Below are 19,595 nucleotides of genomic sequence, written 5' to 3' on the forward strand. Positions count from 1 at the left end.
CAAGCAAGTTCAAAAGGAATGTTTATTTTAAGCTCTATGTACAGAAGAACAGAGTGTAAATGTAGAAAGGAACAAAGGAAACAAAAATGACAGGCATAGGTATTTACATAGCAAGTGTAGGCAAAATGTGTCAAGAAAAGTCTTTAAATACATCTACTTTTAGCCTTTAACAGTCCAAATCAGTTTCTAAGAATAATTTATCATCCAGGAAGAAGTTTTAGAAGTCTAAGGCTCAACCTTAAGTTGAGTTTAAATCCTTGAGTTTAGAAGGCTTGTATTGCTGATACCTTGGTCAACAGCTTTTGTGTTGACCATTTCTTCTTTAGTTCGCTGTCCTTCTGACTGTGAAATGTGATGTCCAAACTGAAATAAAGCAAATATTTAACATACAAATTATTCTAATGTTAAAAAAAAAAAAAAAGAATGGCAAGACAAAGGGCCGATGACCCTCTGAGGTTTAACACACAATATTTACTTACTGTATGTATTACTATAATACATCGTTATTTGGCTGTGTATCAGGTACTACACTCAGAGCCAAGGACAAACGTGAACGAGACACTCTCAGCGGCACAGACTGAGCTCTTAGGCAACTAAAATTTGAGTCCCTGTGTGCCCAGCCTGAAATTAAGTGCTAAAAATTACGTAAAAAAAAAAAATGATGATTCTCTAAAAAACTTGTAGTTGGTTGGAAAGAAAGTGCGAGAGACACTAAACTAACAGCAAGCAGTAAATGACAAGCTAGTAACACTTCGCTTATCCACTATCACTGGGAAACGGTGTGTCCCGCCTACGGGAACTTCTCAGATAACTGCAGGTTTTCAAACATCCTGAAATTTTAAGAAACCAAGTTCTAGTCTCTGCTCTGCCCCTTATATAGGGGATTATAGGCACTACAGGGCTCATTTTCCTCATATTTTTCGGGGGAAGGAGGTTACCGCTATAAAGATCTAGTGAGATGAGTAAAAAAGATACTCTGCAAGTTACAAATTGCTCTACAAATGATAAAATTAAACATTTATTTTAGACACATTTGCATTTTTATGGTAATAGTTCTAAAGCAAACTTCTTGTCTTCCTTTTTTTTTTTTTGAGATGGAGTCTCGCTGTGTCACCCAGGCTCGAGGGCAGTGGCACGATCTAAGCTCACTACAAGCTCCGCCTCCAGGGTTCACGCCATTCTCCTGCCTCAGCCTCCCAAGTAGCTGGGACTACAGGCACCCACCACCACGCCTGGCTAATTTCTTTTGTATTTTTAGTAGAGATGTGGTTTCACTGTGTTAGCCAGGATGGTCTTGATCTCCTGACCTCATGATCCACCCACCTCAGCCTCCCAAAGTGCTGGGATTACAGGCTTGAGCCACTGCGCCCGGCCTTGTCTTCTTAAATAGTTAAAAGAATATAATTTTCTAAGTCAACGTGCTAAACATCAGATATTAAAGTACACACACACAAACACACACACACAATGGTGAGCTAAGAGGTTGCTAGCACTGGAGTGGGAATGTGTGTGTGTGACAAGTCCCTCCACTCTGTTACATTTTTTTTTTTTTTTTTTTTTTTTTGAGATGCAGTCTCGCCCTGTCACCAGGCTGGAGTGCAGTGGCACAGTCTTGGCCCACTGCAACCTCTGCCTCCCAGGTTCAAGCAATCCTCCTGCCTCAGCCTCCTGAGTAGCTGGAATTACAGGCACACACTACCACGCCTGGCTAATTTTTGTATTTTTAGTAGAGACGAGGTTTCACCATGTTGGTCAGACTAGTCTCAAACTCCTGACCTAGTGATCTGCCCACCTCAGCCTCCCAAAGTGCTGGGATGACCACGCCCGGCCCTGTTACACTCTTTGAGGACTCAATGCATCTGAGCTTTCCAGTTTCTTCCTCTGCTGACATCTGTCCTTCCTCAGTGCTATCTAGCTGACTGTAGATGCTGTTCCTCTTCCACACTCCTGTCCAGGGCTTATTTTTATGTGTTAATACTACCTCAACTAAATTAAGACATGTGAAAACCACCCCAAAATTAGAATTACTTCTAAATTTAAGAAAAGAGACTTCAAGTAAATAGTGGTCTTAAGGCTCAAATGCTTAAAATCCAGTGTTTGTCATCCTAGGCATCCAGTAAGTGCTGTCACTAAAGATAACTATAATCCCATTTGCTTTTTTATATGCAGAGTTAACATTAGATTCAACAAAATATCCAAAGTCTGTATATTTGACAGAGAAAAATCTTGGCGTATTCACATTCCATATGGTTAAGGGGAATCTATTGCACCATTCTTCCCCGGCCCTCTCAAACTGTCAGACACCCAGTTCATACTGCAGATGGCAACATCAAATTGGCACCTAAGATAAGTCATTATAAACATATGCACAAATATTTTTAAAATTAAGTATTTTATTTCAAAAGACCTCATAATAGGCTAAAAGTGAAAATGAGCATATAAAATTAACAACAAAAAAACCCCCAGAAACATTAGCAGCATCAATAAACAATTATATAGCCCATTCTGCACAATTACTTCAAGAGAACTTGAACACAAAGCTGTAACATAAACAATACATCTGAGAAAAACTGAAAAATTAATATTCCATTAGTGTAGCTTACCCTTGAAGTTTCTGGACTAGAAAATGGGGAAGATTCCCAAGATCTATTCTCTTTCTCAAAAGAATCATCTTCTTGAAATGCAAATTTCTGCTTAAGTGCATGAGATATTAAAGAAACTGGATCCCAATGTGAATTCTGTCTTTTCCTCTTATGAATGGGTCTACCGCCAGGTGACCTATTTTTTTAAAAAAAAAATTGAATTTATTAAAACTTGGATGTAATTTTAGCTCCTTGTTGACAAACATAGCAGGAATACAAGCATAATATCTTACAATTTAATTAGTCTTCAAGAGACTGAAAATAATCTAACCTTCAAGAAATTTTTGCAATGAACTAAGGAAAGCACAATGAATGAAGAATCAGAAAAACCAAGAACCGATCTGACTTGGGACTCTGCCATAACCCTGTTAGGACCTGAGATTTGTCAGATGTCACTATGCTGAAGATCTTTATTATTGTAATTTTCTAATTTCCTAATGGGTAGGAAAATTCAAATAAGAACTTTTAAAAGGACTAGAGTTCATGCAAAAAAAAAAAAATTAGGCAAATTGTTCATCGGTTTGGGCATTCATTCATTCAATCTTCATTGAATGCCCACTGCTACATCCAGCTCCATTTTATGCTTTGGGAGTATTCTGCTTCCTATTCTTACAGCAAGATTATCATCAATATACTAGTGAGTAAGATCATTTGGATGGTAATAAGTGCTGTGAATAAAACCAAACAGAGGCTGGGCACGGTAGCTCGTGTCTGTAATCCCAGCACTTTAGGAGGCCAAGGTGGGAGGACTGCTTGAGCTCAGGAGTTCGAGAGCAGCCTGGGTAACATAGCGAGACCCCATCTCTACAAAAAAATTAAAAATTAGCCAGGCAACTACTTGGGAGGTTCAGGCAGGAGGATCACTTGAGCCAAGGAGATCAAGCCTGCTGTGAGTCGTGGCACCACTACACTTCAGCCTGGGTGACAGAGCAAGACCTTGTCTCAAAAAAAAAAAAAAAAACTAAATTAAAAAATAAAAAATAGGGAGATGTAGTAGCGACTAGGGACAGAAGCACTTTAGATGAGACATGATCAGAAACAAAGCCACTTTAAGGAAGCAACATCCTCTTTAAGAAAATGACAAGGGGTCAGTTTTAGTGTAAACATCTGGGGGTGCATCAGGAAGGAGCCTGGCATGTGTGAGAAATGGAAAAAGGAAACCAACTGCAGCTGGAGCTCAGTGGACAAACACGGGACATAGGAGAGGAGTTCAGCGAGAGAAGCGAGGGCTGGCTCCTGGAGGGACCTACAGACACAGCAAGGGCTCTGGAACTGATTCAAAGCACAATGGAAACCCACAGAAGAGTCTGAAGCAGCAGAATGGCCTGATCTGACTTCTGGTCACTATCTGCAGAAAATATAACGAGGCAAGAATGAAAACAGACCACTGAGGAGGCTGCTGCGGAAGTTCAAGCTAGATAAGAATGGGCTTGGCCTGGGGAGGTGGCAGTGGAGGTCAAGAGGGTCCATAGAATTGAGCTATGTGCTGATGGGAAGTGTGGGAGATAGAACGGAAAATAAAGATGAATGATGATTCCTAGATATTTGTTTTTGTTTTTTTGAGACGGAGTCTCGCTTTGTTACCAAGGCTGGAGTGCAGTGGCTCACTGCAACCTCCGCCTCCTGGGCTCAAGCAATTCCCCTGCCTCAGCCTCCTAGTAGCTGGGATTACAGGTGTGCGCCACCATGCCCGGGTAAGTTTTGTGTTTTTAGTAGACACAGGGTTTCACCATGTTGGCCAGGCTGGTCTTGAACTCCTGACTTCAAGTGATCTGCCCACCTCGGCCTCCCAAAGTGCTGGGATTACTGGTGTGAGCCACCACACCTGGCCTGATTCCTGGTTCTTAAGCAACCGGGTGATCGTGTTGCCATTTGCTAAGATGCAAAAGACAGGTTTTCAAGGTGGCGGAAAAGAACAGGTAGGAAGGAAAAGTCCTATTTTGGACCTGTGAAACGAGATACCTGTGAGACAGGCAAATAAAGATGTCAAGTAGGAATTTGGGTGTATGCACCCGGGCTCAGAGGAGAGATCAGGGCTAGAAAAATAAACATTTGAGTCATAAGCATACAGCTGGTATTTAGAGCCACAGGACTAGGTGAGCTCACCAAAGGAAACAACATGGACAGAGAAGAGAGGGGACTGAGGTCTGAACCAGGTACTTCAACATTTAAAGACCAGGCCCAGGGGGAAGAGTTAAAGGAATAAGAAGGAATAGCCGATGAGGTCAGAGGAAACCTGGGGGTATGCTTTCTCAGAAACCAAGTAAAGAAAGTGCTCCAGGCTGGGCGCAGTGGCTCACACCTGTAATCCCAGCACTTTGGGAGGCCGAGGCAGGCAGATCACGAGGTCAAGAGATGAGACCACCCTGGCCAATATGGTGAAACCCCGTCTCTACTAAAAATACAAAAATTAGCCTGGCATGGTGGCACACACCTGTAGTCCCAGCTACTCGGGAGGCTGAAGCAGGAGAATCACTTGAATCCAGGAGGCAGAGGTTGCAGTGAGCCGAGATCGTGCCACTGCACTCCAGCCTGGCAACAGAGCGAGACTCTGTCTCAAAAAAAAAAAAAAAAAAAAAAAAAAGAAAGTGTCCAAGGAGGAGATGGAGACCACCATGGGCTGTATCAAATGCTGCCAAGAAGTCAAGTAAGACGAGCAACGCAAAGAGACCACTGGATTTAGCCACATGGAGAGTCACTAGTGAAGCAGTTTCCAATGGAGTCACTGTGGGTAGAAGGCGGCATTAATAGAAACAAATTATAGACGACTTCAAGAATTCCTATTAGAAAGGGGAGCAGAACAGAACAACGGCTGAGAGTACATGTGTTCTGAAGATGGGAAGTACTTAGGTATGAGGAGAAGGATGAGGTAAAGAAGGAAGATTCAGTGATGCAGAAGGGCTCATTTTAAGTGAAATCCTTGTGAAAAGGAAAGAGAAAGGAAACCAGTAACCAAAGGAAGAGCCTAGCCATGAATGATGACACTTCGTTCACAACAGCAAGACGGAAGGCAGAGAATCTGCATGGGGAATCTGTAGGTGTAAAGAGGTAAGAGAGCTCATCTGATTGCTCAGCAATGTACAAAACAAAGTTAGCTGTACAGGCAATTCAGGAGAGAGCAGGCGGACAGGAGGCAGAGTCTACTGGTCTTTTAGTTGTTTTTCCAGTGATAGTAACAGTCACAGAGTTGCTGTTTGATACTAAGCCTGATGACATAAGTACAAGATCTAGCTGGGGCCAGGCATGCACCTACAGCCATGGGATTTTTCTCAACAAGCTGCCTCAGGCTCTTCCTTTGGTTACTGGTTTCCCTTCTCTTTCCTCTTCACAAGGATTTCACTTAAAATGAGCCCTTCTGCATCATTGCAAGGAACAAACTCACAACCTCATTAAAAACAGAACTGATTTATCTGTCCTAGGACTATTACTATACAGAAAATACATCTATTTTCTCACCAAAAACCTCACTAAGGGATTTCCAGGTAAACATGGCAAATACCTTGTGAAATCCTACTAAAATGACAGTAAAGAAATAAAAAAGGTCTATATATCCACAAGGACAAAGAGATTAGAAGGGGGACAGGAGATAAGAATTGCAACCAGATGCTGGAAGCTGGAAAGCTGATGAAAGTGAGAGCGTGGGGCACGAGTGAAAAGTCTGTGCTGAATAGACACTTCTCTCTTGCTCGTCTTTCCCCACTCAGCTCTCCAATGACCTGGCTTGCACCCACTGTGTAATCCCCACCCCTCCTGACCATGAGGGTGACTGAAGAACTTTCTAAGGAAAATCCTGTAGCCCAAAAGAAAAGACATACAGCTCTGGGATGTGGCCAACAAAATGGTCCTCTCCCTAATCACTAAATTGTGAAGCCCCCAAGTTGATAAGCCCACCTCACACAAATAACATGCAATCAGCTTTTCCTTGTCTCATTTTTAAATAAGAATCACCAGATGCTTACACAAGGCTACAAAACTAAAGATAGAGATCAAAGCTAAAAGGAAAAAAGAAACTCACAAAAAATAGAGTAATTCAAGAAGACAGAAAAACTTAAACCTATACTTTTAATACTATCAGTGGGATAAGACCAATAAAACCAAAAAGATTTTAAAAAGAAGCACGTGAAGAAAAAGAAACAGCTGTTAAAAATTAAAAATGTGGGCCAGGCACAGTGGCTCACACCTGTAATCCCAGCCCTTTGGGAGGCTGAGGCCAGCGGATGGTAAGGTCAGGAGTTCATGACCAGCCTGGCCAACATGGTGAAACCCCGTCTCTACTAAAACTACAAAAAGTAGCTGGGCATGGTGGCACGTGCCTGTAATCCCAGCTACTTGGGAGGCTGAGGCAAGAGAATTGCTTGAACCAAGACCCGGGAGGCAGAAGTTGCAGTGAGCCAAGATCATGCCACTGCACTCCAGCCTGGGCGACAGAGCCAGACTCCGTCTCAAAAAAAAGAATAAAAGAACATTTTTGGACATGCAAAGTATTAAACTAATCTACCTTTTATGTTTCTCCAGAAGCTACAGGAAGATATGATATTTAGGAAATCAGTGATGCAGCATAGAAAAAAAGGGGGCAAGAATGCTCAAGAGGTAAGCGAAGGAAATCCTTTGGGCACAGAGGGATCCTCGAGGAGAACCACCAAGAACTAAATGGAGGTTCATCCAAAAATTAGAAATAGAACTACCCTATGATCCAGCAATCCCACTTCGGGGTACTTATCCAAAAGAAGTGAAATCAGTATCTCAAAGACATATCTACACACCCACATTCATTGCAGCGCTATTCACAATAGACAAGACATGGAAGCAAACTAAATGTCTACCAACAGATGAATGGATTAAGAAACAGGATATATACATATAATAGAATATTCAGTATGCTAAGTGAAATAAGTCAGTCACAAAAAGATAAATGCTGCATGATTCACTTATATGAGGTATCTAAAGTAATCGAACTAGGCCGGGCACAGTGGCTCTCGCCTGTAATCCCAGTACTTTGAGAGACCGAGGCAGGAGGATTACTTGAGCCCAGTAGTACAAGACCAGCCCGGGCAACACAGTGAAATCCTGTCTCTATTTTTTTTTAATAAGATAAAATAAAAAATAAAGCAATCAAACTATAGAGGTAGAAAGAAGAATGGCAGTTGCCAGGGGATGAGGGGAGAGGGAAACAATTACTGTTCAATGAGTATAAAATTTCAGTTATGCAAGATGAAAAAGCTCTAGAGACTTGTTGTACAACATTATGCTTATGGTTAATGATACCGTATTACACACATAAAAATCTGTTAACAGAACAGAGTTCATTATGTTTTTTCACCACACACACACACACAAATGCAACTCAGAGAGGCAATTATTAACTCTAAAAAAATTATTCAACAAACAAAATGTAGTCAAAATATATGAAATGGGGCCAGGCACAGTGACTCACACCTATAATCCCAGCACTTTGGGAGGCCAACATGGGCAGATCGCTTGAGCTCAGGAGTTCGAGACCAGCCTGGGCAACATGGCGAAACCTCATCTCTACAAAAAATACAAAAATTAGCCAGGCATGGTGGCACATGCCTATAGTCCCAACTACTAAGAAAGCTGAGGTGGGAGGATCACTTGAGCCCAGAAGGTCGAGGCTGCAATGAGCTATAATTTCAACACTGCCCTCCAGCCTGGGTTACAATATGAGAAATGGCTTACTGTGGATGTTTACCATTATAATAAGGATATTAATTTTGAATACTCATTTAACTAAAGATTGTGGTTTCACTATTTCAGGAAAATGTAGCAAGATGTGTGTGTGTAGAATATCTAAGAAAATATATTCCTAATATCCTACAACTGGAAGTCAATATAATTAAAATATCAAGAAATAGCAAATAAGTATGTTGTTTCAAAAATATGGTGATAAGAGACAGTAGAAGTAGTAGTCAAAAATAATTGAATGTCATTATCTCTGGGATAGGTATTCAGGGGTAAAGAATAAGAAAAAAGACATATATGTTAATTTTCATAAACATAATAATTTTTCTAAACATATAATTGACAAAATTTCAGTTCACTTTTCAAATTACAACAACATACCGCTCAACTGCACGAAGCTTAACCTTATTCATATCCTTCAGAACGTCCAACATGTTTGGAATATCTTTATTTCTCTGGCTTTTTGAATGATGACTATAATTGGTCTTATTAGCAGCCAGGTTCTGTTTGTTCATTTCAGTAGCTGGATTATCTGAGTCACAAATATTACTAGATCTTGGTTGTATGGGAGGAAAACACAGTGGCTGGAGAGATGAAAACTGAGGAGGAAGTGGTGGTGGAGGAGGAGGAGAAGAAAGCACTGAACTTGGAAACTGATCCGGCTCCACACTCAGACGGGCAGCCCGCGATGATGACAACTGGCCCAAACTAATGGGCTTGTCATTCAAGCCAAAGGAACCTACAAACAAAGTGGTTGATTACAAAATCATGCACAATTATCTCTAACGTAATATATATTAATAACACTAATTAGAACCAAAACAGGAGCAATTTCTGTAATGCTACTAAAAGTAGCGATATAGTAGCAAGGAAAGAGAATCAATTCCATCTGCTTAGTAATTTAAGAGTCAGGTCAAATTGTGAATTCATTTTTAATCCAGTTAGGAATTTTCAGTGTGGGCCCAAGAGCAGAGGGGGTTGGAGAATGCGTTTTAAACAAACAAACAAAAAAATGTGTTTTTTCAGTAATTCACATACACTCTGAACTTCATCCTCTATTTTAAAAAGCTAAAACATAATCAACAACTTGTAGTTAGAAATACAAATTGATGTATTCACTCTATAATGACATTGGAGAAATAAGCATATTATTTTCTAAGCAAAGCTTAAGATGGGTACTGAGTATTTAACTTTTCCACAACAGATTTGCTCCTAAAGGACTGTGGGTAAACATGATTGCTTAAGAAAACTGTGTATAGTTATATATCATTTTACTTATTATGTATAAATATAAGTTATTGTATACTATATAAATGTGTTTATATGTAAATTATGTTATAAATATATACTGTATAAATATATTAAATTATATGTGTATTTATGCATTTGTATACATATTAAACCATTTTTAGCAATTATATTTACACACAGCCCTTTACAGCCAAATCTGTTGTGAAAAGCATTCAGTACCTAGATTGCTTTACATTTTATACACACATACACAAATACATACACGTTGTGTGTGTGTGTGTGCATATGTTTAAAGCAAGCTGTATCTCTATAAATTTATAAAACAATCATCAGGAAAACATTACTCACCTCAACTTGCTGGAAGTGTAGCAGCAATAACTAAAAACTATAAACATATATCCTCAAACCTATATCCTCTTTCAAACCAATGCATTCTTCCTCTTTAATCTCCAATGCTTTCATGAAGAGTTAGAAAAGCTTTCTGAGGGCCGGGCACAGTGGCTCATGCCTATAATCCCAGCACTTTGGGAGGCCGAGGCAGGTGGATCACGAGGTCAGCAGATCGAGACCATCCTGGCTAACACGGTGAAACCCTGTCTCCACTAAAAATACAAAAAATTAGCCAGGCATGGTGGTGGGCGCCTGTAGTCCCAGCTACTCAGGAGGCTGAGGCAGGAGAATGGCGTGAACCCGGGAGGCAGAGCTTGCAGTGAGCCGAGATCACGCCACTGCACTCCAGCCTGGGCAACAGAGGGAGACTCCGTCTCAAAAAAAAAATAAAGAAAGAAAAGAAAAGCTTACATAGAAGACAACAGACTTTTTAATACAAAAATACAATCTTCTAGTATAGTAAAGCTAGTTCTTCTTTAAATCAAAGCCATCCCCTCACTACAAATGTGTCTTAATTTATCTTGAATAAACATCAGATATAATAATTTTGTATATCCAACATCCTTTTATGTGCATTTAATGTTTTCATGGTACTTATTCAGAATTGTACTCACTTAAATATTAGATGTTCCTGTATGCTACTGTATGTACTATATTCAGTACAGTATCATGCTGTACAGGTTGGTATAGGCTATACCATGAGTATCATCTAACTGAAACAAAACTCCTGGTGTTACTTACTAGAATTTGCACTGTTTTTCAGTTCCTGCATTTCCACAATTGCTGCAATCTGAGAGCGAAGAAAAGTCAGCTCATTTTCAAGGGCAGCTATTTTTTTAATTGCAGCTTCATTTACAGGCATATCATTTTTCACTGTTTCTTTCTGTCTTACAGCAGGTGACAGTGGATCCCGAACTAGTTGCAAAGGATGAAAAATTTCCACCTTCTCTTCTTCATTTTTCCATATACTATTTCTGTGGGTGAAAAAAACAAGAAATGAAAATCAAAAGACAATAAAACAAAATAAAAGCTACTCTCAGGCCAGGCACGGTGGCTCACGCCTGTAATCCCAACACTTTGGGAGGCTGAGGCAGTGAATCACCTGAGGACAGGAGTTTGAGACCAGCCTGGTCAAAATGGCGAAACCCTGTCTCTACTAAAAATATTTTTAAAAATTAGCTAGGTGTGATGGCGTGGCCCTGTAGTCCCAGCTACTCGGGAGGCTGTGGCAGGAGAATCGCTTGAGCCTGGGAGGCAGAGGTTGCGGTGAGCCAAGATCGTGCCATTGCACTCCAGCCTGGTTGACAGAGTGAAACTTCGTCTCCAAAAAAAAAACTACTCTCTACCCCCCATGATTGTTTCTAGAGTCACTGAGGACAAGGAAAACATCTTATTTAGCTTTGTATTCCCAATATAAACAGAACGTAGCCTCCAATAAAGGACCATTCAGTGACCAGGGAATGAACAAAAGAAACCCTGCTTTTAGATTATAAAACAAAAATAATTATTCTGCAATTGCTCTACTTATTAACTTTAAATGCAGGTAAGTTAATTTATTTAGAAGTTCTATATAAGTTAATAAAGAGTCTTACATTCAGGATTACATTAGGGTGAAATGTATGTTCTTTTAACTATTTGAAAATTGGTGCCAGTTTGATACATCAGCCAGAATACTTAAAGAATTGACACTGTGCTTAGAGCCTGTATCTGAATATACTAACATATAAGGTAATACTCTCTAGGAGTAACACATCCAAATTTTGAATTACATTTAACATCATTGCCTGGTGCACAGTAAACACTATGTAAGTTTTGGCTAAATATATGATTCTAATATCCCTTTGATAACCACTCCCTCCTAGGTCTGGTGTTAGGTTTAAATATGCATTTAAAAAAAAAACTGGCTAAAAAAATGAAAAACAGCCAGGCTTCTTTACTAGGAAGATACAGTAGGGCACAGCACAGTTTGAAGATAAACAAAACAAAAAAACCTCCACCAATCGGAACAAGCTTCGACACAAGCAAGAATTCAGTTTATAGCCCACTTCCCAAGGTAAGCATATAAAATTACCGAAATCTGAGATAACTGGCTTCTTCATCATTTGCCACATACAAAATATCAGCAAAAGAAGGAACCACAGATCCACAATTTTCAGAGTCTACAGAGTTCAAGAGCGGGATCAACTAAAGTAAAAAAAAAAAAAAAAAAATAGTCAGAGCTCTGCAGGGAGTCAGGAGAAGACACATGCCCCATGGTATTAAATTAGTTAATGATCTAAAAGAAAGAAAAATAAAAAGAATATTCAATAGAAAAACATGCACCTGTTAGCAAGAAAGAACACTGGGAAAAATGTTATGCTGAAGTCTAAGCACTAAGCAATATTCTCTCCTCTGGTTAATTTCATCTATCATAAAATGCAAAATAAAATTAAATAAGCTCTTCAGTTATTGTTCACACTTGCCCATCTGTGAATGTCATTACAGACATGTACCACATAACGTTTAGGTTGATGATGGACTGCATATACATGGGGTCACATAAGATTACAGTGAAACTGAAATATTCCTATCATGAGTATTTACTATATTATACTTTTTATTATTATTTTAGAGTGTATTCCTTCTACTTTAAAAGAAAAGTTGGCTGAGCATGGTGGTGCATTCCTGTCATCCCAGCACTTTGGGAGGCCAAGGCAGGAGGCTCAATTAAGGCCAGCAGTTCAAGACCAGCCAGGACAACATAGCAAGATCCTGTCTCTATCAGACAAAAAAAAAAGTTAGCCAGGTGTGGTGGCACGCACCTCCCAAGTAGTTCCAGCTACTCAGGAGGCTGAGGTGGGAGGATCACTTGAGCCCAGGAGGTTGAGGCTGCAGTGAGCCATTATCATGTCACTGCACTTCCACCTGGGCGACAGCAAGACCTTATCTAAAAAAAAAATTAAAAAAAATAAAAAGTTAACTATAACGCAGCCTCAGGAAGATCCTTCAGAAGGTATTCCAGAAGGTATTGTTATCGTAGGAGGTGACAGCTCCATGCATGTTATTGCCACTGAAGGTTTTCCAATAGGACAAGATGTGGAGGTAGAAGACAGTGATACTGATGATTCTGCCCTGGGTAGGCCTAGGCTAACATGTGTGCTTGTGTCTTAGTTTTAACAAAAAAAATTTTAAAAGTACAAAAAATTAAAAAATTTTTTAAATCATAAAAAGCTTATAGAATAAGGATACAAAAAATATTTGGATAGCTATACAATGTGTTTTAAGATAAGTGTTACTACAAAAGACTCAAAAAGTTTTTACAAAATAAAAACATGTATAAAAAAGTTACAGTAAGCTAAGGTTAATCTATTATTGAAGAAAGAGTTTTTGTATAAACTTAGTGTAGCCTAAGTGTACAGTGTTTATAAAGTCTACAGTAGTGTACAGTAATGTCCTAGGCCTTTAAATTCACTCACCACTCACTGACTCACCCAGAGCAACTTCCCGTCTTCCATTCATGGTAGGTGCCCTATACAGAGGTAACATTTTTTATCTTTTTATTAGACTGTTACTGTACTTTTTCTATGTTTAGATACACAAACACTTATCATTATGTAACAACTGCCTACAGTATTCAGTACAGTAACATGCTGTACAGGTTTGCAGACTAGAAGCAACAGGTCATACCATATAGCCTGGGTGCGCAGTAGACCATATACCATCTAGGTTTGTGCCAGTATACTCTGTGATGTTTGCACAATGACAAAATCACTGAACAATGCATTTCTCAGAATGTATCCCCCCATCATTAAATGATGCATGATTGTATTTAAAAAAACAAAACCACAAAAACATATATGAAATGGCTTGTTCCCAAGGGTAAATTAAAGGTTTTTGGCTTGCAGGAAATGTTTCTTCCTTTGTTGTTCCACCCTGTATCTGTAAGAGTACCTAGGATTATTTTGTACTTGGAACTTAAACAATTTATGTTGACTAACTTACTTCAAAATTAGGTCTTCGACAAGGTTCTAATGGAAGCATTTTCCCAATGATACGAACAATACTCCTAGTTGATCCATAGTCTTTATTTTCCCAAATCAGCAAAACCTATTTTAAACATAAAGTATGAATTAAAATGCACTCTGATTAAGCAGATTTATATAAGTATGAAAAAAGGAGATATAAAAAAGATGCGGTGGCATTTTTTTAAAAATACAGGGAGTCCTGTAAAATACATTTATTTTTAAAAAGAAGTATAGAATGGCAGAGCCTTTCTTCAAGAATAGAACTTTATGAGTATTTGTCTTAAAAAAAGATGGTAGTAAACATATATACATTCCAGGAAGATCTCTTAAAAAGCACAATTCATTTTGTTCTGTTTCTGATAATGTTCAAATACCCTGGAGGAAACTTTGTTCAAAAAAATTGCATCCCCTCCTCCAGCTACAAATCCCATCTTTTTGGCCCAACCAAAAATTGACAATTTCAATTTATCAAGCAACGAGGTAATACAGAGCAACGAGGTAATTACTTTAAAGGAGAAATAAAAAAGGGAATAAATAAATCAGGTCCTAGACAATTGAAAGAGTTATTGACATAAAGCAAAATGTATCTGCTGGCAGTAAGCTCTTGAAAAGGTATTAGAAGTGAAAATGTGCCACTATAGCTCAAATAATACTTCGTCCTTTAGTGTGGGCTTCCCAAATTAGTGTAAACCATTGCCACAGGAACCACTCTCCCCCACCAGCCAAAAGATATAATAAATTGGACATTTTTCCTAATATCCCAACAGATATAAGTAGCATCCTATAAGCATCCTCGTTAAAACATCCAATAAACAGCCTGTCTCAGCTGTTAAACAACAGCAACAACCAACAACAGCAGGCTAAGTAAACTGTGGGTTATGCACCTGCGTGTTGATTGTGACCCATCATATGAGGTTAGGTGTAAAATTTTCCCATTGTGGTGTCATGCTGGCACTCAAGTACTTTGGGATTTTGGAGCATTTCAGATTTCAGGTTTTGAGTGATGCTCAACGGATAATATTTTTAAATTGCTAAGATTATTTCACATTTTTTTCACACTCAGTCTTCAAAATCCCTTATATAGTTTACACCTACAGAAGATCTCAATTCAGATATTTTGAGTACTTAAAAGTGACATGTGGCCAGTGGCTATCATACTGGATTTCACAGCCTAGAGGATATAGATCCCAGACCTATTACTAGTAGAATATTTGGAGGACTGAGCATTTATATTTAAAATATTCTATAGACCATTCATCTGCGTAGCCCTGCTAAGAACCACAGGCATAGAGGCTTTGCTACCATGAGGGCTACCTACGGCATATACAGTCACCCAAGAGTTGGGTTAGCTCTTAGTTAATTTAAATGATACCTTCCTATCTTGCTCGGCAGTTTCTATCCTAATAAAACTCCTGTCCTTCCTCTCATTCCTTCATTGCCCCTGGACATCTTCACCACTTTCGTTGTTGTTGTTGTTTGCTTTTTGAGGTGTTTTTTTTTTTTTTTTTTGAGATGGGGTTTCACTCTGTCACCCAGGCTGGAGTGCAGGGGCATGATCAGGGTTCACTGCAACCTCCATCTCCTGGGCTCAAGCAGTCCTCCTACCTCAGCTTCTGAAGTAGCTCGGACCACAGGTGCACACGACCATGCCTGGTTAATTTTTGTATTTTTTATAGAGCCGAGGTTTCAACATGTTGCCCAAGCTGGTCTTGAAAACCTGAGCTCAAGTGATCTGCCTGCCTCAGCCTCCCAAGGTGTTGGGATTACAGGAGTGACCCACCACATCTGGCCATCTTCATCATTCTTGTTATTTCATCTTCCCTCTATTCCTGGTCTAGCATCCACATTTCGACTTCACTAATTTTCCTACCAAGCATGGATTTTCTGGTTAATTATTTCAGTAATATGTTCAACGTCACTCAAAAATGGTTCATTCTTTTGATATTATGTGCTCCCACATTGCTAATGAATACACGACCCTAATTACTCTTAGCTAGGAAAAAAAAAAAAAAACTGACAATATTTAGAAAAACTATGACTCCATGATGACTTCAGCTGGGTTCTCACAGGTATTCTGAAATCCCTTCATAACAAGTTAGATTCTATACCACATTGCCCAGAGCAGTCTCCAATCTCTGAAATCCCTTCTCAAATCCCACCACTTCATTACCTGCAAGTGACCTTGTCTCTGCTTTTACTGAGAAAACCGAGAACTTCAATTTGACATACCTCAACTTCATTTCTCTTACTTAGCTCCATTCAAAATCTCTTTTCAGGCCAGGCGCGGGGGCTCACGCCTGTAATCCCAGCACTTCGGAAGGCCAAGGCAGGTAGATCACTTGAGGTTAGGAATTCAAGACCAGTCTGTCCAACGTGGTAAAACCCCATCTCTACTAAAAATATAAAAATCGTTGGGCATTGGTGGCAGGCTCCTGTAATCCCAGCTACTCAGCAGGCTGGGGCAGGTGAATCACTTGAACCTGGGAGCAGAGGTTGCAGTGAGCCAAGATTGCACCACTGCACTCCAGCCTAGGCAATAGAGCAAGACTCAACCTTAGGAAAAAAAAAAAAAATCTCTTTTCACTCTCTCTCACTTTCATTCTGTTCTTTAAGGCAGAAGAGTCTCTCTCCTTTCCAAGACTTATTTAATTAGATCCCTTGCCCAACTACCTTCTCAAAGGTGTTGTTTAATCACTCTCTCATGTGTATCTTAAATTTCTTCCTGTCTGTTTCTTCCAGAGTGATGACAAATATGCTGAAGTTACTTTTAACTTTAAAAATAAAAATAAAAATTCCATCCTGCAGCCCCTTCAGGTTGATGGCCTCTCTCAATTTCTTTTCACAAGCAAACTTTTCAAAAGAAGGTTGCTGATCCCACTTCCCTTCCTGACATTCTTCAAACTATTCCAACACAGTCCCATTCTCCACTTACAGAAATTCTTAGGGGCACCAATAATGCAATAGTGATAAACAACTGTTCAGCTGTTATCTTCAGTCTCTTGATTACTGCAATGTAAAATGTTTCAATCACATCTAACGACATTTGCCATTATCAAGGTTCATGGCTTCAAATATCAAAACAAAGCAGGTAACTCCCAAAACTGAATCTTTTTCTTTCCTACATTCTAAAACCATATATATATATCCAATTGTCTGAAGGATATTTCTACTTATATGTTCTAACATCACCTCTGACTCACCTCATCTCCATATTCAAACTACTTTCTCATACTAATATGCCCATTTATAATAATGGCACCATCATTTTTCAACTTACTTTTGCTTTAAAAAAATATTAAATTATCCGTGACTACTTTCTTCTAATTCACCCCACCTGTTTTCCTTATAGTCAATCTCATATTACAGTTATCTTTATTGTTTCTTATTCTTCATATTTTAAGTATTATGAATACAAGAACCATGTATTACTCCTCTGTATTAGCTGCAGAAACAAGCATATTGTCTTTAGATACAGTAGATGTTCAACAAGTAGATAAAATTTGATTTGCTTATGATAGAGTTTGGCTGTGTCCCCACCCAAATCTCACCTTGAATTGTAATTATCCTCACGTGTCAAGGGTGGGGCCAGGTGAAGATAACTGAATCATGGGGGCAGCTTCCCCCATACTATGCTCATGGTAGTGAATAAGTCTCATGAGATGTGATGGTTTTATAAAATGGAGTCCCCTGCACAAGTTCTCTTGTCTGCCACTATGTAAGATGTGACTTTGCTACTCATTTGCCTTCAGCCATGACTGTGAGGCCTCCCCAGCCATGTGGAACTGTGAGTCAATTAAACCTCTTTCCTTTATAAATTACCCAGTCTCGGGTATGTCTTTATTAGCAGTATGAGAACAGACTAATACAGTTTATAATTCTCAGGCCTAAATCACCCTCTTTCCATTAGATTTATTCTGGATTTATTGAGGTTTAAATATTGAACTTGTTTATAAATTACCCTGAATAGAAGTTTTAATGTATCTGTGCAATAAATGTAATTCTGTGAAGGTCATGTCTGTATTTTGCTTCCTTTGTATCTTCTGTTGGCATTTGTCCTATCAGGTAAATATGTTCTCAATAATCTCATCCCTCTTCTAACTCAAACCATCAAAGCTATACTATTGCAAACTCACCTTTGTCCCACCTAAAAAGAAGCAACAATTTTGCCTTAAATCAAATGACTACATACAAGTCATTTCAAAATGAAACCCAAGAACAAATACAACAGATCCATTCCAATCCATTAAAAGATATTTACCTGGTCTACAGGAACGCCAAAATATTCCAGCATCTCTCTTAAGATATTCAGTATGAGAGACATTGATGAAGCAAATACAGAAGCCAATTCAAAGGAACATTATCAGTTTCTTGGTGCCTTTGGGGAAAATTTTAGAAAATGTTACTCTTGACAAATAAATGCCACACAAATTGTACTACATAACCTGGAAAAGTCCTCTTGATACACACTACACCGTCAACTAATTTCTCCTAGCCAGCACTATTTTGAAGGAAGTCAAAGAAAAAGAAAGGAAGGGGAAGTCTGGGGGAAAGAGAGGGTTGTAAAGGAAATTTCAATTTATTGGTTAAATTACATTAAAACCTCATAGGATGTCTGAGCTTATGAACGGGCCTAGTTAACAGAGACCAATCAAGAACAAACTGGACATCTACTTAGGCAAGGCTTCAAGTTACATGCCACAGCGAAGCTCGCTTTCCTGAAAGCTTTGGGCTGAGACTCAGCAGATGGGTGAGTTTAGCCGACCCTTGAAAACAGGCAAGGGCCCGACTCAAAGTTTTTAAAAAAATGAACAGCTCTTCTCACACACATATCGAAGTACTGCCCATCCCTCCTCGCTCTTTTAAAATAACAAGCATGAATTCCAGATAGGTGACGTGACTTGGTCACCCATCTAGTAACAGGCCGTGACCAGAGCCGGATCGCGTCCCTCGCTTTGGCCACAAGCTTCCCGGTGCTCTCCAAACACAGCGTGGTAGCCTTGCTCACCTTCCTCCGAAGCCGAGACCCCGGGAATCACCAGAACATCAAGCGGAGGGGTTAGGAATTCTCAATCGAATTCCAAACTGCGCCACTCCTTGTCCACATCGCTCAGACGTCTACCCAGACCTCGACCCAGTTTCCACCCGCGCGCCTCGGCTTGCAGCCACAGGCGGTAACGATGACCTCAGCGAGGAACAAGAGGTCGACCCAGTGCCCAGCCCTGGAGCCTCACGTTCAGCCAGGGTAACGTTACGGGAAGCTCGCCCACCTCCTCCCGCACCCAACCAACCCACTTTCTAGTCCCTAGGACTGGACTGCTACTTCCGCATGACGGGACAGCTACTTCCGCATCCCAGGACGAAATCAAACTCCGCGGGCCAGGACCCGTACCCAGTCTCACTGGGCAAAACTGAAGATCGCTGCTTCTGATTGGTCATTGCATGACGTCAGGCAATTCGGCAAGCGACGGCTTTTCCTTCTCAAGAGGCGGGTCTTCCGAGAGGCAGCCAATAGGAGATGACGGGCAGGGCAGGTCGCGTTAGGACGGCGGCCCTCGCGCAAGGCAAGGTTTTAGGTACAAAGCCGTGAGCTGGACTCGCAGGCCAGAGT

The 19,595-nt window shown here is 39.9% G+C and overlaps 1 protein-coding gene across 6 annotated transcripts; it reads right to left on the reverse strand.

Annotated features, from left to right (window-relative positions):
• Positions 1 to 4: 4 nt before the first annotated feature.
• MTFR2 (mitochondrial fission regulator 2) lies at positions 5 to 19,547 on the reverse strand. 6 transcript variants are annotated; one of them, XM_077999444.1, is made up of 10 exons: positions 19,280 to 19,547; positions 18,246 to 18,362; positions 16,217 to 16,380; positions 13,965 to 14,069; positions 13,454 to 13,491; positions 12,055 to 12,167; positions 10,725 to 10,957; positions 8,724 to 9,081; positions 2,604 to 2,778; positions 5 to 363 (listed from the first exon to the last, which is right to left on the reverse strand). In XM_077999444.1, exons 5-10 carry the CDS (start codon positions 13,475 to 13,477, stop codon positions 250 to 252), a joined length of 1,017 nt encoding a protein of 338 aa, XP_077855570.1. In that variant the 5' UTR covers positions 13,478 to 13,491; positions 13,965 to 14,069; positions 16,217 to 16,380; positions 18,246 to 18,362; positions 19,280 to 19,547; the 3' UTR covers positions 5 to 249. The 6 variants fall into 6 exon arrangements, with proteins under 6 accessions (XP_077855570.1, XP_077855569.1, XP_077855567.1 ...); XM_077999443.1 differs by having other exon boundaries at positions 18,993 to 19,305; XM_077999441.1 differs by lacking the exon at positions 13,454 to 13,491 and having other exon boundaries at positions 18,993 to 19,358.
• Between the last annotated feature and the right edge of the window lie 48 nt (positions 19,548 to 19,595).

Source organism: Macaca mulatta, chromosome 4 (assembly GCF_049350105.2).
Source record: "Macaca mulatta isolate MMU2019108-1 chromosome 4, T2T-MMU8v2.0, whole genome shotgun sequence".
In the NCBI taxonomy this organism is placed as follows: domain Eukaryota; kingdom Metazoa; phylum Chordata; class Mammalia; order Primates; family Cercopithecidae; genus Macaca; species Macaca mulatta.